The 13,495-nt window shown below is 36.0% G+C and overlaps 1 protein-coding gene across 1 annotated transcript in view; it reads right to left on the bottom strand.

Moving 5' to 3' along the window:
* The window catches only part of STPG2 (sperm tail PG-rich repeat containing 2), a 355,392-nt gene that overhangs the window by 210,617 nt on the left and 131,280 nt on the right, over window positions 1–13,495 (bottom strand). Inside the window, exon 10 of the mRNA XM_061164741.1 lies at window positions 5,229–5,321. Within this exon, the coding sequence (XP_061020724.1) occupies window positions 5,229–5,321 (93 nt within the window). The remainder of the gene's footprint in view (window positions 1–5,228; window positions 5,322–13,495) is intronic.

The following is a 13,495-nucleotide window of genomic DNA, read 5'->3' as shown; positions in this document are numbered from 1 at the left end:
CATTAGATACATATTATATATCCACATGTTTGAAAGGTATTCTCATTTGTAGAAAGGATTCAAAATCCAAAGGGAACCCTCCTACATTACTGGTAACAATGTAAATTCACCATGAAGAACAGCACGGAGGTTCCGCAGAAAACTAAAAATAAAGCTACCGTATAATCTGGCAATTCCATTCCTGGGCATATATCCAAGGAAAAACATAATTCAAAAGCATACATGCACCCCACTGTTCACTGCAGTACTATTTACAATAGCCAGGAAATGTAAGCAACCTAAATGTCCATCAACAGAGGAACAGATAAGGAGGATGTGGTACATATATATAAAGTGGAATATTACTCAGCCAATAAAAAATGAAATATTGTCATTTGCAGCAACATGGATGGACATAGAGATTGTCATACTGAGTGAAGTAAGTCAAAGAGAGAAAGACAAATATTATATGATATTGCTGATACGTGGATCTTCAAAAAAGGCTAAAAATGAACTTATCTACAAATAAGAAATAGAGTTATAGATGTAGAAAATAAACTTATGGTTACTAGGGATAAGAGGGGGAGGGATAAATTGGAAGATTGAGACTGACACATACTCACTACTATATGTAAAATAGATAACTAATAAGAATCTAGTGCATAGCACAAGGAACCCGACTCCATACTCTGTAGTAGCCTATATGGGAAATGAATCTCAAAAAAGAATGGATGTATGTATAACAGAGTCACATTGCTGTACACACCTGAAGCTAACAACACTATAAATCAACTATATCTCAACACAAATTATTTTTTAAATAAAAATGAGTTTTCAAATGCAGTGAGAGATAAAAGGTAAAAGAAGCAAGCATAAGTTAGGTAAAAACAACTGGCAGGCAACTCATCTTTCTCTAGAACAGATCTCTCGATCATCTTTTTTTCACTACAAACATAAGGTGTAACATTTACATATACATTCCCATGCATTACCTTCAGAAATCTGCATTGGTTTTTCCCAATAGCTGTAATACTACAATAGAAATAACTCTGAATTCATTCTGAATATTCCAAAGCTTAAAAACTTTATAGAGATTTCTGTGTGTTAATTTTATATCCTGCAACTTTACTATATTCATTGATCAGCTCTAGTAATTTTCTGGTAGAGTCTTTAGGGTTTTCTATGTAGAGGATCATGTCATCTGCAAACAGTGAGAGTTTCACTTCTTCTTTTCCTATCTGGATTCCTTTTACTTCTTTTTCTGCTCTGATTGCTGTGGCCAGAACTTCCAACACTATGTTGAATAGTAGTGGTGAGAGTGGGCACCCTTGTCTTGTTCCTGATTTCAGGGGAAATGCTTTCAATTTTTCACCATTGAGGGTGATGCTCGCTGTGGGTTTGTCATATATAGCTTTTATTATGTTGAGGTATGTTCCTTCTATTCCTGCTTTTTGGAGAGTTTTAATCATAAATGAGTGTTGAATTTTGTCAAAGGCTTTCTCTGCATCTATTGAGATAATCATATGGTTTTTATCTTTCAATTTGTTAATGTGGTGTATTACATTGATTGATTTGCGGATATTAAAGAATCCTTGCATTCCTGGGATAAAGCCCACTTGGTCATGGTGTATGATTTTTTTAATATGTTGTTGGATTCTGTTTGCTAGAATTTTGTTAAGGACTTTTGCATCTATGTTCATCAGTGATATTGGCCTGTAGTTTTCTTTTTTTGTGGCATCTTTGTCTGGTTTTGGAATTAGGGTGATGGTGGCCTCATAGAATGAGTTTGGAAGCTTACCTTCATCTGCAATTTTCTGGAAGAGTTTGAGTAAGACAGATGTTAGCTCTTCTCTAAATTTTTGGTAGAATTCAGCTGTGAAGCCATCTGGTCCTGGGCTTTTGTTTGCTGGAAGATTTTTTATTACAGTTTCGATTTCCTTGCTTGTGATGGGTCTGTTAAGATCTTCTATTTCTTCCTGGTTCAGTTTTGGAAAGTTATACTTTTCTAAGAATTTGTCCATTTCATCCAAGTTGTCCGTTTTATTGGCATAGAGCTGCTGGTAGTAGTCTCTTATGATCTTTTGTATTTCAGTGTTGTCTGTTGTGATCTCTCCATTTTCATTTCTAATTTTGTTAATTTGGTTCTTCTCTCTTTGTTTCTTAATGAGTCTTGCTAATGGTTTGTCAATTTTGTTTATTTTTTCAAAAAACCAGCTTTTAGCTTTGTTGATTTTTGCTATGGTCTCTTTAGTTTCTTTTGCATTTATTTCTGCCCTGATTTTTAAGATTTCTTTCCTTCTGCTAACCCTGGGGTTCTTCATTTCTTCCTTCTCTAATTGCTTTAGGTGTAGGGTTAGGTTATTTATTTGGTTTTTTTCTTGTTTCTTGATGTAAGCCTGTAATGCTATGAACCTTCCCCTTGGCACTGCTTTTACAGTGTCCCATAGGTTTTGGGTTGTTGTGTTTTCATTTTCATTCATTTCTAACCTCTTTAACAAGTGGTGCTGGGAAAACTGGTCAACCACTTGTAAAAGAATGAAACTAGAACACTTTCTAACACCATACACAAAAATAAACTCAAAATGGATTAAAGATCTAAATGTAAGCCAGAAACTATAAAACTCCTAGAGGAGAACATAGGCGAAACACTCTCCGACATAAATCACAGCAAGATCCTCTATGACCCACCTCCCAGAATATTGGAAATAAAAGCAAAGCTAAACAAATGGGACCTAATGAAACTTAAAAGCTTTTGCACTACAAAGGAAACTATAAGTAAGGTGAAAAGACAGCCCTCAGATTGGGAGAAAATAATAGCAAATGAAGAAACAGACAAAGGATTAATCTCAAAAATATACAAGCAACTCCTGCAGCTCAATTCCAGAAAAATAAATGACCCAATCAAAAAATGGGCCAAAGAAATAAACAGACATTTCTCCAAAGAAGACATACAGATGGCTAACAAACACATGAAAAGATGCTCAACATCACTCATTATTAGAGAAATGCAAATCAAAACCACAATGAGGTCCCATTACACGCCAGTCAGGATGGCTGCTATCCAAAAGTCTACAAGCAATAAATGCTGGAGAGGGTGTGGAGAAAAGGGAACCCTCTTACACTGTTGGTGGGAATGCAAACTAGTACAGCCGCTATGGAAAACAGTGTGGAGATTTCTTAAAAAACTGGAAATAGAACTGCCATATGACCCAGCAATCCCACTTCTGGGCATACACACTGAGGAAACCAGATCTGAAAGAGACACGTGCACCCCAATGTTCATCGCAGCACTGTTTATAGTAGCCAGGACATGGAAGCAACCTAGATGCCCATCAGCAGACAAATGGATAAGGAAGCTGTGGTACATATACACCATGGAATATTACTCAGCCATTAAAAAGAATTCATTTGAACCAGTCCTAATGAGATGGATGAAGCTGGAGCCCCTTATACAGAGTGAAGTAAGCCAGAAAGATAAAGAACATTACAGCATACTAACACATATATATGGAATTTAGAAAGGTGATAACGATAACCCTATATGCAAAACAGAAAAAGAGACACAGAAATACAGAACGGACTTTTGAACTTTGCGGGAGAAGGTGAGGGTGGGATATTTCAAAAGAACAGCATGTATACTATCTATGGTGAAACAGATCACCAGCCCAGGTGGGATGCATGAGACAAGTGCTCCGGCCTGGTGCACTGGGAAGACCCAGAGGAATCGGGTGGAGAGGGAGGTGGGAGCGGGGATCGGGATGGGGAATACGTGTAAATCCATGGCTGATTCATATCAATGTATGACAAAACCCACTGAAATGTTGTGAAGTGATTGGCCTCCAACTAATAAAAAAATATATATATTAAAAAAAAAAACAAAAAAACTTTATAGAGGCTTCGTTGCTAAGTCATGTCTGACTCTTGCAACCCCATGGACTGTAGGATCCTGTGTCCATGTGATTTCCCAGGCAAGAATACTGGGGTGGGTTACCATTTCCTTCTCCAGGGGATCTTACCAACTCAGGGGTCAAACACTGGTTTCCTGCAGAGTTTTTTGCAGGCTGATTCTTTACCAACTAAGCTACCAGGAAAGCCCTAAAAGGCTTGATATTAATAATAAATTACTCATGACACACTTCACAATGGATCCAAAGATATGTATAACAATAACTCACTTGAGAATCACAGCACAACCCTAAAATTCCTCAAGATGAAGAAATAATGTGCTAAAACAATTTAGAGAATCTCTTAAATGTCAAGACACTGCTAGACCTAATGCTAATTTTGACTCCATCTCTCAGATTCAGTCAACTAATGTCTTAGAAAAAAAATAAGTCCATTCATGAATGAATCTCACCAAATTAATTTTATTTCTATAAATTCCTAAACATTCACAGCTGTATTTAACTAGGCTTGCATTTGTACTTCATTTAAAAGAGTTCTTCCTACACTTGTAAGTTACTTCACCATCCGAAAACACTGTCAATGAACTCTTGGAATTATGTACCCAGTAGAATTTTAGTTCAGCAAGCAATGCTACTTCTCTGGTTGACTGGCTATACTTTAAAACCTGGTTAATGGTCCTATTTTGCTCTTGTCACTAATAACATCCTGTGATAGTCTAATTTCTATAAAAATTTATTTTAACAATATCTGTACATACAATTCTAACTTTTTAACTTTAAATTTCACTTTGATCTTTTAATAAATTTAATTTGAAAGAATTAGTTAAGTATATAGTTTTAAATTTCACATGCTTTCCTTATTTCAATTTATTCAGTATTAGCTATTTATTTTAAAAAAAGGGAAATTCAGGTAGCAAAGTTCACATCAACATAGTTTAAAACACAGATTAACAGGGATAAAAAATGTTGCTCAAGAGTCTTAAATTTCAAGAGAGATTCAAACTGAAAAGGGTAAATATTTGCACTTATAAGTAAATTGATTTGAACTTAAAGTAAATCTTCCACTTCACATACAAGTCGAATTTTCCTATTTGTCCTAAGAATGGATTATCTCTGATCTTAAAGGAAATACTGCATACAATATTTTCTCATGGAGCAATGTTAGACTTCTGATTAACTTCAAGAATTTCATTGAACTTTAAAAATATGGAAGTTTCACACTGGCTGAAGATGTCATAGCGGGCCACCAGGTACCACTCTCAGGTCCTAATATGATGTTTATGTTACACAGTCTCCTCACGATTCCTAAATTACAAACACATTTGGTTAGAAAAGCGTTCTTACCACATCTGATACTTTAGTAGTTCTTTCTGTTCTTGACAAGAAAGCAGCATATCGGTTAGTCAAGTTGGGTAGTTCATCACAAATTTCAGGAACCTGTGAAGGCCAGAAATAAAAAACATGTTGAAAGAAGAGGTATATATCGCTTATTTTTCTCAATACAAGGGGCATGATAAATAACTCTGCAATAAGCATATAGAACAAAATTCTGTAAAGCAATTACCTTCAATTAAAAAGTAAATAAATTTAAATTTAAAAAATAATTTTTTAAAAAATATGGCTATAATTAAATACAGACATTTATTTTTTAAACATTTTAAATGGAATATAGTAAAAGATTTTAACAATGAAATATTCAAATGGGAAAAGGGTTGATTATATGAACTCGGAAAGTAATATGGCTCTGCATACATTATTTAAACATATTTAGGGGCAAATTACAGCCAGCTAATTATGAATCAGGATAAGAACTGGTTCTGAATTTAACATTAGAGTATGGCTAACAAAGTGGAAGTGTTAGCTGCTCAGTCATGTCTGACCCTTTGCAACCCCATGGACTGTAGCCCACCAGACTCCTCTGTCCATGGAATTCTCTAGGCAAGAATACTGGAGTGGTCAGGAAGATCCCCCGGAGAAGGGAATGGCAACCCACTCCAACATTCTTGCCTGGAGAATCCCACAGACAGAGGAGCTTGGTGGGCTATACAGTCCATGGGGTCACAAAGAGTTGGACATGACTGAGCAACTAACTCTTTGACTTTATTAGCTACACTCTAAAGTTAAATTCAGAACCAGTTCTTGTCCTGATTCATAACTAGCAGGCTGTAATATCAATAGTATATAAGATATTTGGTCAATTATATAGTATTATTTGTTACTACCTGATTATTAATACATGAACTAGAAATATATTAACTATTTAAATTGATTATGTGACAATCCTGGATTAATAAATTTTCTAGTAAAATGATCCACACTTTCTTAAATATAATTCCTTATATGCATTGAAGATGCAAATTAATAGGCTAGAGGAAAGTGATAATCTAAAATTTTAATTAGCAATTAATTAATGCTCATTACATTATACTCCTAATTTATTACACAATTCAGTCATTCATATTCATCTAATAATTTAAAGCATATAACCAACAGTAACATTCTTTTTATATACAAAAAGGATGAGGATTTATTTTCCTGTTTTTATACACTTCACTATTTTTATTTCAGAATTTTATATTTGTATTTAACACTTCAGAATTTAACACCTAGTACAATAGTTAGATATTTCTGTCTCTGCTCATTTTTTCAGGAACATTGATCTACTGAAAAATCCACCTCTCACTGTATCTTTGGAACTATATGCTTCACTATGCTGAAGCTGGTGCTTCTCTAGTCTTTCCTTCATGTTTTATTCCTGCATAGTCACTCAGAAATAAATAGGTAGTTTCTGTCACTTTCAAAAACAGAAAAATCACACTTTACATCTTGTAGAGATGTGAAACCCTTCAAACAGCATCTGAGCCAGCATTATTATTTCATGTGATTTTTAAATTTATTGAAACTGAAAAACAATCCACTTTCATAATAATGTATTATTATCATGTATGTGGTATTAGAAATTATGAAATAAGTTCAAAAGCATTTTGCAATTTTTTACTGTTTAAAGTAGAAATTAGCAAGCTCAAAGAATGTATAACTCATTGGATGACTTTGGCTTTAGAGGGAATGTAGTTTGCAGAACACTACAATTTTGTATTTTTACCAAATTAATCCATATAAAATATAACAAAACAGAACTGAATTTTTATTTGTTCTAAATATGATGTATTTGTTATAAACCCTGATAAAATATATATTTTTAAGTCTTCACAGGGCTGTGAAGAGTTGTCAGCACAGACAAGAGGGTTAAGATTCTGAAGAGGACAGAATCTCTGAAAGGTTATCTATCAATCTGCAGGTGCTTTTTTTCTCCTGGGATAATTGCTAATAACAGGACAGAAAGAATCTGGGTTTAGATCTGGCAGAGGGCTGCTATTAAGGAGCCGGAAAATAAGTTTATTATGGTCTTGTTGGGCCACATGACAAAACTGGATTTGAAGTGCCTCAAAACACATGATTTGTTTTCCCCTTAAGATGTTAGCAAGGGGATTAGAAGCAGGATAAAGCTAAAAATCTAAGCTAAAACTCTGAAACGAGGAGTTATTAAATATTAGATTTCAGAACATGGGGGTGGGAGTGCTCAAACACATCCGGCTCACAGTTGAAATCCCCAGAGGACCATACTTTATACAATGAACACAGGAGGTAAACTAAGCCCTGGAAAAACTGTAAGTAACACAAACCATGATTAGATTAAGGTGATCTCCATTGAGATCTCCACTGACTCCAGCAGGCTCTTCATCTGTTTTGCAGAGAAAAATGCAAAGTCTTTCTATTAGAAGATAATACCACTTAAAGTCCCTATATTATACACTAAGTATTTAACATTCAATTTCCAACTATGTGTGTTCCATACTTTCTGTGTTGAAAATCATTTGCTCCTATTGATAGGAGAATCCAATCTGGTTCAGTAATTCAGGGGCTCTGCTATCCCTATATCATCTACCCTACCCCACAGAATTCTGGGAGCACAGAATCTTAGCCATTGGACCACCAGGGAAGTCTCCATTTTCATTTTCTTTATCAATTTTTACAATAAGTTGTTCTTCTCTTTAAGCTTCCTAGATCATATTTCTGTGCTTCACTGTTGTATTCATTTATTCAATTATTACTTCCTGAGTGTGTACTATAGGACAGACATAGTTCCAAAGTTCTGTACATGCCCTTTTATGATCTGACAACTATGTTCAAACTTCCCCAAAGTTTAACTACTGTTTATATACCATGTACAGAATATCCACATATCTACTCTTTCCATATTTTCTACCTGAATTTTTAGCTACTTTAACTTTCCCATATATACATTCTTTTAAGCTTTCTCAACTTCTGCAGTGATGAGAAAAATGAATAATTATATATACATGCTTTAAGATATCTTTTTAAATCTGAACTCTGAATGAAGAAAGAGAAAAATATCATATAACATCACTCATATGTAAAATCTAGAAAAATGGTACAGGTGAACTTATTCCCAAAGAAGAAATGCAGACACAGACTTAGAAAACAAACTATGGACACCAAGGGAAGAGGGGAGAGGCGATGAGTTGGGAGGTTAGAGTCAATATTTATACACTGTTGTTGTTGTCTAGTCACTAAGTCACATTCGACTCTTCTACAAGCCCACCAGGCTCTTCTGTCTATGGGATTTTCCAGGCACAAATACTGGAGTAGGTTGCCATTTCCTTCTCCAGGGGATCTTCCTAACCCAGGGATCAAACCCCTGTCTCCTGCATTGGCATTGGCAGGTGGATTCTTCACCTGTGCGTATGTGTGTATATATATACACATACACACATATACATATATACACATACATACACTATTATGTATAAAATAGGTAACTAATGAAAACATACTATATAGCACAGGAAACTGTACTCAATGCTCTGTGTTGATCTAAATGGGCAGGAAGTCTAAAAAAGAGTGATTATATCTAAAATAATTAATTTTTTAAAAGTTTAACATACAGCAAACTGCATTGTCAGAATTTTACTCATAAGAGTGGTTTTCTGTCAACCTGTTAGGCTAATTTTATTTGTATGATCTCTTACCTTAGGAACATTTTTTGTTTTCTGCTGATCGTATTGAAACAGGGATTTTATGTATTTCTTGTACATGTCTAACAATGTCCAGAATCTCTTTGACAATTCTTAACTTTTAAATAACATGATCACTATTTATAAAATTATTCTTCCCTTCTATTTCATAAATGAGTTCTCCTCTATTTAATCAAAATCAAGGTCAGAATAAGAGTTCCTCTATTGGCTTCCACTTCTTTCTACAGAGGTAAACTGTCAGCAAATCAAAAAATGAAAAATTTTTGCTTTCAATAAAATAGGAGATCAAACAAAACTTTTATATTTATCCATACGAGTATCTTTTATACTCTGCAATACTTCATAAAGATCCAGATTTTATTGGGTAACATTTTTTCTGCCTGGAGGACTTTCTTTAACATTTCTTACACTTTTGTGGATAAGTATTTAAGGTTTCATATATATGAAAAGGTCTTCTTTTTTATTGAGGTAGAGTTGACATCCAACATTATATTAGCTTCAGGTGTACAACATAATGGTTTGATACTTGTACATATTGCAAATGGGCATCACAATGTCAAGTTACCATCCATCACCACAAAGTTTGTGACATTGTACAGCAAGCAGTGATCAAGACCATCCCCAAGAAAAAGAAATGCAAAAATGTAAAACGGCTGTCTGAGGAGGCCTTATAAATAGCTGAGGAAGGAAGAGAAGTGAAAGCAAAGGAGAAAAGGAAACATACACCCATTTGAACGCAGAGTTCCAAAGAATAGAAAGGAGAGATAAGAAAGACTTCCTCAGTGATCAGTGCAAAGAAACGGAGGAAAACAATAGAATGGGAAAGATTAGAGATCTCATCAAGAAAATTAGAGATACCAAGGGAACATTTCATGCAAAGATTGGCTCAAGAATATACTTATAATGATTGTTTAATGTACTTATCTACTAATTTTGTCATCTGTGTAATTTCTGGGTCTCTTCTCTATTGAATTTTTTCCTTATTCTAGGTTGTATTTTCCTACTCCTTTACATACCTAGTACTTTTTTTTAATTGAATGCCATATTCTGTGAGTTTTACCTTGTTGGGCTCAGGGTTTTTTAAAATGCTATGACCATTCGTGAGCATTGTTCTGGGATGTACAAGTTCAATAAGGCACAAAATATATATAAAAGATGAAACTAACAGAGAAAAAAAAAACGAGAAAATTTTTCTAACTAGTAATAAATGAGTAGAATTAATAATTTAATCTAGCAAGAAGTATGGACCATTGGTAAAGCAATTTTTCAATAAAGACTATTACGTTTCTTTATACCAAAAAGGGAAACTGTTAGTTGCTCAGCTGTGTCTGACTCTTTGTGACCCCATGGACTGTAGTATACCAGGCTCCTCTGTCCATGGAATTCTCCAGGCAAGAATACTGGAGTGTACTGCCATTTCCTTCTCCAGCGGATCTTGCCACCCAGGATTCTAACCAGGGCCTCCCACGTTACAGGCAGATTTTTTACCATCTGAGCCACCAGGAAGCCCTGACACCAATGACAGAAAGCTAAACAATGAAAATGTTTAAAAGGCAGTACTTTAATAGCATTTAAAAAAACATCTAAAACTGAGGAATAAACATAATAAAAATGTGTAAGACATCTATACAAAAATTTTATAAAACTGCAGAGAGAATTTAAAGATGACCTATTTAAAGAAAGTCTAGGACTTCCCTTCAATACCATAGTATCCAAGTCTATACCCCGACCAGTAATGCTGGAGAAGCTGAAGTTGAACAGTTCTATGAAGACCTTCAAGATCTTCTATAATTAACACCCAAAAAAGATGTCCTCTTAGTGATAGGGGACTGGAATGCAAAAGTAGGAAGTCTAGAAATACCTGGAGTAACAGGCAAATTTGGCCTTGGAGTACAGAATGAAGCAGGGCAAAGGCTAATAGAGTGTTGCCAAGAGAACGCACTAGTCACAGCAAACACCCTCTTCCAACAACACAAGAGAAGACTCTACACATGGACATTACCAAAATGAGATTGATTATATTCTTTGCAGTCAAAGATGAAGAAGCTCCATACAGTCAGGAAAAACAAGACTGGGAGCTGACTGTGGCTCAGATCATGAACTCCTTATTGCCAAATTCAGACTTAAATTGAAGAAACTAGGGAAAACCAATAGACCATTCAGGTATGATATAAATCAAATGCCTTTATACAGTGGAAGTGAGAAATAGATTCAAGGGATTAGATCTGATAGACAGAATGCCTGAAGAACTATGGACAGAGGTTCCTGATATTGTACAGGAGATGGGGATCAAGACCATCCCCAAGGAAAAGAAATGCAAAAAAGTAAAATGGCTGTCTGAGGAGGCCTTACAAATAGCTGTGAAAAGAGAAGCAAAAAGCAAAGGAGAAAAGGAAAGATATTCCCATTTGAATGCAGAGTTCCACAGAATAGCCAGGAGAGATAAGAAAGCCTTCCTCAGTGATCAATGCAAAGAAGTAGAGGAAAACAATAGAATGGGAAAGACTAGAAATCTCTTCAAGAAAATTAGAGATACCGAGGGAATATTTCATGCAAAGATGAGCTCAATAAAGGACAGAAATGGTATGGACCTAACAGAAGCAGAAGATATTAAAAAGAGGTGGCAAGAACACACAGAAGAACTATACAAAACAGATCTTCACAACCAAGATAATCACGATGGTTTGATAACTCACCTAGAGCCAGACTTCCTGGAATGTGAAGCCAAGTGGGGCTTACAAAGCATCACTACGAACAAAGCTAGTGGAGGTGATGGAATTCCAGTTGAGCTATTTCAAATCCTAAAAGATGACGCTGTGAACACACTGTACTCAATATGCCAGCAAACATGGAAAATTCAGCAGTGGCCACAGGACTGGAAAAGTTCAGTTTTCATTCCAATCCCAAAGAAAGACAATGTCAAAGAATGATCAAACTACCGCACAATGGTACTCATCCCACATGCTGGCAAAGTATTGCTCAAAATTCTCCAAGCCAGGCTTCAACTGTACATGAACCGTGAACTTCCAGATGTTCAAGCTGGATTTAGAAAAGGCAGAGGAACCAGAGATCAAATTGCCAAGATCCGCTGGATCATCAAAAAAGCAAGAGAGTTCCAGAAAAGCATCTACTTCTGCTTTATTGACTATGCCAAAGCCTTTGACTGTGTGGATCACAATAAACTGTGGAAAATTCTGAAAGAGATGGGAATACCAGACCACCTGACCTGCCTCTTGAGAAATCTGTACGCAGGTCAAGAAGCAACAGTTAGAACTGGACATGGAACAACAGACTGGTTCCAAATAGGAAAAGGAGTACATCAAGGCTGTATATCGTCACCCTGCTTATTTAACTTATATACAGAGTATATCATGCGAAATTTTGAGCTGGATGAAGCACAAGCTGGAATCAAGATTGCCGAGAGAAATGTCAATAACCTCCGATATGCAGATGACACTACCCTTATGACAAAGTGAAGAAGAACTAAAGAGCCTCTTGTTGAAAGTGAAAGAGGAGATAGAAAAAGTTGGCTTAAAACCCAAGATTCAGAAAACTAAGATCATGGCATCTGGTCCCATCACTTCATGGCAAATGAATGAGGAAACAGTGGAAACAGTGACAGACTTTATTTTTTGGGCTCCAAAATCACTGCAGATAGTGACTGCAGCCACGAAATTAAAAGACATTTACTCCTTGGAAGAAAAGGTATGACCAATGTAGACAGCATATTAAAAAGCAGAGACATTACTTTGCCAAAAAGGTCCATCTAGTCAAGGCTATGGTTTTTCCAGTAGTTATGTATGGATGTAAGAGTTGGCCTATAAAGAAAGCTGAGTGCTGAAGAACTGATGCTTTTGAACTGTGGTGTTGGAGAAGACTCTTGTGAGTTTCTTGGACTGAAAAGAGATTCAGTCAGTCCATCCTAAAGGAAATCAGTCCTGAGTGTTCATTAGAAGGACTGTTACTGAAGCTGAAACTCCAATACTTTGGCCACCTGATGCGAAGAACTGACTCATTGGAAAAGACCTTGCTGCTGGGAAAGACTGAAGGCGGGAGGAGAAGGGGATGACAGAGGATGAGATGGTTGGGTGGCATCACCAACTCAATGGACATGAGTTTGAGTATACTCCAGGAGTTGGTGATGGACAGGGAGGCCTGGTGTGCTGCAGTCTATGGGGTTGCAAAGAGTCGGACACGACTGAGCGACTGAACCGAACTGAAGTGAGGACTTCACTGCAGGTACAGTAGATAACAATTCACCTGCCAGTGCAGTGGGCATGGGTTCGATTTCTGGTCCGGGAAAATTCCAAATGCCAAAAGTATATGAGATCTTCAAAGAGGTAAATAATAAGACCTTTTTTTTAACCATACCACATGGCTTGTGAGATCACAATTTCCCTACCAGGGACTGAACTTGCACCTGCACACTTTCAGCTGTGAAAGCATGGTGACCTAACCACCAGGGAATTCCCAAATAAGATCTATTTTTTAAAAAGAAATTATAAGCATGGCTTGAACCAAATTAATTTCTGTTTTCAATGCCATAATTGACCA

This window comes from Dama dama, chromosome 17 (genome assembly GCF_033118175.1).
Source record: "Dama dama isolate Ldn47 chromosome 17, ASM3311817v1, whole genome shotgun sequence".
Classification (NCBI taxonomy): Eukaryota; Metazoa; Chordata; class Mammalia; order Artiodactyla; family Cervidae; genus Dama; species Dama dama.
The sequence above is the reverse complement of the archived record's forward strand: the minus strand, read 5'-3'. Positions and strand labels throughout refer to the sequence as shown.